General features: G+C 38.9%; 1 protein-coding gene across 1 annotated transcript in view; it reads left to right on the top strand.

Annotated features, from left to right (window-relative positions):
• Positions 1-4,892, top strand: part of LOC107669276 (uncharacterized protein KIAA2026-like) — a 68,828-nt gene that overhangs the window by 28,605 nt on the left and 35,331 nt on the right. Inside the window, exons 6-9 of the mRNA XM_016461453.1 lie at positions 226-306; positions 965-1,070; positions 2,343-2,466; positions 3,997-4,104. Coding sequence (XP_016316939.1) covers positions 226-306; positions 965-1,070; positions 2,343-2,466; positions 3,997-4,104 — 419 coding nt within the window. The remainder of the gene's footprint in view (positions 1-225; positions 307-964; positions 1,071-2,342; positions 2,467-3,996; positions 4,105-4,892) is intronic.

The following is a 4,892-nucleotide window of genomic DNA, read 5'->3' as shown; positions in this document are numbered from 1 at the left end:
CACACACACACTCACACACACACACACACACACACACACACACACACACACACTCTCACAGACACAGACTCTTTAACACACACTCACAGATACACACACACATGCACACACACTCACACACACACACACACAGACTCTTTAACACACACTCACAGATACACACACACACACCCACATTCACCGAAGTGCGAGTTCGGTTCATGTGTAACGTGTGTGTGTGTGCAGGTAAGTCGGGTCCGGAGTGTAAGCACTGTAAAGCGGATCCGGATGCTGAGTGTCGTTTCTGCTCGTGTTGTGTGTGTGGAGGGAAGACACACACACAGACTCTTTAACACACACACTCTCACAGGCACAGACTCTTTAACACACACTCACAGATACACACACACACATGCACACACACACACACACACACACACACACAGACTCTTTAACACACACTCACAGATACACACACACACATGCACACACACACACACACACACACACACACAGACTCTTTAACACACACTCACAGATACACACACACACATGCACACACACACACACACACACACACACACAGACTCTTTAACACACACTCACAGATACACATGCACTCACAAACACACACACACACACAGACTCTTTAACACACACACTCTCACAGGCACAGACTCTTTAACACACACTCACAGATACACACACACACATGCACACACACACACTCTCACACACACACACAGACTCTTTAACACACACTCACAGATACACACACACATGCACACACACTCACACACACACACACACAGACTCTTTAACACACACTCACAGATACACACACACACACCCACATTCACCGAAGTGCGAGTTCGGTTCATGTGTAACGTGTGTGTGTGTGCAGGTAAGTCGGGTCCGGAGTGTAAGCACTGTAAAGCGGATCCGGATGCTGAGTGTCGTTTCTGCTCGTGTTGTGTGTGTGGAGGGAAGCAGGACGCTCACATGCAGCTGCTGTGTGACGAGTGTAACATGGCCTTCCACATCTACTGCTTGACCCCGCCGCTGACCTCCATCCCCGAGGACGAGGACTGGTGAGGCGCGCTTTACACTGCACTCAGGGATGCACCCAATGTTCGGCGACCCTAATTATTCGGCCGAATATAGCAAAAAAAGCTCTGAATAAGTGAATAGACCGAATAAATTGTACTGAATAATGACGAGACGCGTTACTCATCAGATGCTCAGTCACATTTTTTATGAATTTTTACAAGACATGTGACAATGCAATACGTGCGACAAACATCTTCCCAAATTCTTAGTGAGAATCATTTATAAACCTGCTGTTGTCAACAAAAAGAAGCACTGAGGTCTTCCTGCGGGTTTCTGCCAAAATAAAAGCTGAGAAAAAGCAAGAACTCCTTCAACATTCATAAATGACAGTATTATAATTTTACTGTTGTTCTGTGAAATAAAATAAAAAAGTAAGACAATAATAATGATAATAATAATTACAACAGCTCTATTATAGCATTCACACATAGTGTTCAAATTGGGATCTGTAATATTTTCTAATGTTTTAAAAGAAGTCTCTTCTGCTCAGGAAGGCTGCATTTATTCAAGAAGTGGGTCTCAAAAATGGCCAAAAAATATGATTTTACTAACTTATTAATTTTAAGTTAAATTTTGCTTTGTTGGTATAATGTCTGCTAGAATGTTAAAAAATGTTCATTGTTAAGTAAATATTTTTTAAATTGTTATGCAATTGAGCTTTTCTTCGAAAACCAAGACAAAACGGTAAAAAGCACATTTTGGCTATTTAATTTATGCAATGGTGAAAACAATTGGCAAAATACATGGGAAACAAACTGAAAAAAAAAAACTGTTCGGTATTCGGCCTTCGGCCCAGTGTTTCATTTTGTTCGGCTTCGGCCAAGAATTTTTATTTCGGTGCATCCCTAGTTTTTTTCATCTGCTTACACACAAAATCTTTCCTTGTCACACAGTTTCTGAAAGCTGACACTCAAACAGCAGAAGCATGCACCAAATCTACAAAACCATACACTAATTCTCAGCCTTTCAATTTCATAAAGCACTTTTTGTAAAACACAACACACAATTCTCTGTGTAACACACACAAATCTAACAGGAATTAATATTATGGCAAAGGTGTTTGCAAATGTTTGCTTTTGAGATGTGTTTGTGATATTTTGAACGCAGTGCTTCATTTTGCAAGAGATGTGAGGCTTTTTACATTTTTTGTGTGCAGTTCTTGGATTTGTGTGTAAAGTTTTGTACAAAAGAAGCAAAGGTTTGAAAAAAAACTGATGATCACGTGACAGAGGCGTGAGACTGTGTCTGTGCAGGTACTGTCCCACCTGTAAGAACGACAGCAGCGAGGTGGTCAAAGCTGGAGAGAAACTCAGAACCAGCAAGAAGAAATCTAAGATGCCGTCAGCGACTACAGAGAGCCAGAGAGACTGGGGCAAGGTATGAACACACACACAGACACACACACACACACGCGCGCACACACACACACACACACTCTATCTCTCTCTCTCTCTCTCTCTCTCTCTCTCTCTCTCTTGTGTGTGTGTGTGTGTGTGTGTGTGTGTGTGTGTGTGTGTGTGTGTGTGTGTGTGTGCTTTAGCAGCCTGTTGAATGGAGGGTGATGGTTTTGTGATGCGTGTCTTCATTAATAACGGCTGTAAAACTCAAAGAACATGAGCTTCATCTGCAGATCAAAGGCCTGTTTGTGTAAAAGCGCTCTAGACGCTCATTTACTCAAAGAGAACGCAGCTGAAGGCCAGAGTCCCACTGAGCAGCGTTTACGAGCGCTGAGGCATTGTGGGAAAGCAGGTACGAGTGTGAGCGGACACACATGACGCTCCGAACGACTGTATAATTCACCAAACGACTTCACTAATGTAACGACAGGAGGGATATTGAGACACGAGAGAGACTGTAATTGTGATGAAACAAACACTCATCTCTCAATGAATGTAAATGCTCAGGAACGAGTTTTACCGGAGTGTTTATACTATTCGGTTACATGATCGTAGTTTTTAAAAAATTGACATTTTTATAATTTAATGCATTTTTAGTAAGTGTTTTATTTTGCTGTATTTTAATTTGACATTTTTTATTATTTAATTATTAGCTTTTCATCATGTGAACACACATTACAGACTTGTATTTATGTACTATGTATTATAAAGTTAATTATAACTATAGACTAAAGCAAACCCTAATAAATACACACATATACTCGTTTATCTTACAAAACTTGCCAATTAAGAGGTTAAATATTGAGTTTTTATTTTAATATAATTTTACTAATTTTGTTGTTTTTGTCATTTAGTTTATTTCATTTTAGTTTTGATTTATTTTAATTTTAGCTTTAGTAATTTTAGTTTTTAAAACATTTTAGTTTAATTTTCAATCATGTATTTGTTTTATTTATTTTTATTTCAAATAAAGTAAAAGTTTTTAGTTTTTGTTAACAATAATAACACTGCCTTAAGCTCATCTATATGCTATTGTGCTAAATATAAAATTTCTATTTATTAGATGTATGCATTCAAAATGTAAACATTGACAGTTTTAATGACATCATTCCACATTTCAGCTCGTCCAATCAAATGCCCTCTAGAATCTGAAGCGTCCCACCCCCTTCATTACATAAAGATGCTAATCTGCATCTGAAATCAGTCACATGTGCTCTCATTTATTATGGACTCTTTTCTTTGATATTTATAATCCCGTATTTTCTAATAATATTACCAAGGGGCAACATGTATATTGAAAATAGCAGAGGGCCTAAGACAGATCTTTGAGGCACTCCATATTTTACTGGTGTTAACTGAGATGATTCCCCGTTTAAATAAGCAAAGTGATAACAGTCAGACAGGTACTGAGGAAAAAACATCAGTTTGTGTAATATAGGTAGTCAGATAGAGACTTTGTTCATTATTGTTGGTCAGCTCTGGTTAAGTGTGTGTGTTGTGTGTGTTTTAGGGTATGGCGTGTGTGGGCCGCACTAAAGAGTGCACAATCGTCCCCTCCAATCACTACGGCCCCGTTCCCGGCGTTCCCGTCGGAACTACGTGGAAGTTCCGCGTTCAGGTGAGGAGATCTGCCTCGGAGCGGGTTTGACCCAGAAGTGACCAAGATTTTAAGAATCGCTTGTAAATCTCTCATTGCTTCATTGATCTGATCTCATGCACATCCGTTTTTGAGTGAAAAAACATTATTTCGGATAATTTTGGCAACTTTCACTCAAAAACCGAAATGCATAAACTCAGATATTAGTTAAACCTCAGATCAACCAGTTCCAGAAAGAAACACAAAACCCATGCTAATCGATAGAAAACAAGATTGAATCCAGTATTTGATAATAATATAGCATAATGAGAGATTTACAAGCAATTTGGTAATTTTTGAACACCACGAGTATAAGAAGGAGGGGAAAAACAGCTTTAAAAAAGTACAAAAGTTATCATGAAACATTTGTGACCCTGGAGCACAAAACCAGTCATAAGGGTAATTACTAATCAAAAATTAAGTTTTAATATATAGGCCTATACAATACGAAATTTACAAAATATCTTCATGGAACATTATCTTTACTTAATATCCTAATGATTTTTAGCATAAAAGAAAAATGGATATTTTTTACCCATACAATGTATTGTTGGCTGTTGCTACAAATATACCCCAGTGACTTAAGACTGCTTTTGTGCTCCAGGGTCACATTTGGGAAGATGTTATACCCTGTGTGAGCAAAGCCAGTAAGTTTTAGTCCAACGTGAGGATTTCAAAGGGTTAAGTGTGTGTGTGGTCTGTGTCTGTGTGTCTGTGTGTCTGTGTCTGTGTGTCTGTGTGTCTGTGTCTGTGTGTCTGTGTGTCTGTGT

This window comes from Sinocyclocheilus anshuiensis, unplaced genomic scaffold (genome assembly GCF_001515605.1).
Source record: "Sinocyclocheilus anshuiensis isolate Anshui unplaced genomic scaffold, SAMN03320099.WGS_v1.1 scaffold320, whole genome shotgun sequence".
Lineage (NCBI taxonomy): Eukaryota > Metazoa > Chordata > Actinopteri > Cypriniformes > Cyprinidae > Sinocyclocheilus > Sinocyclocheilus anshuiensis.
Note: the sequence above shows the minus strand (reverse complement) of the source record. Positions and strands in the feature narration are given on the sequence as shown.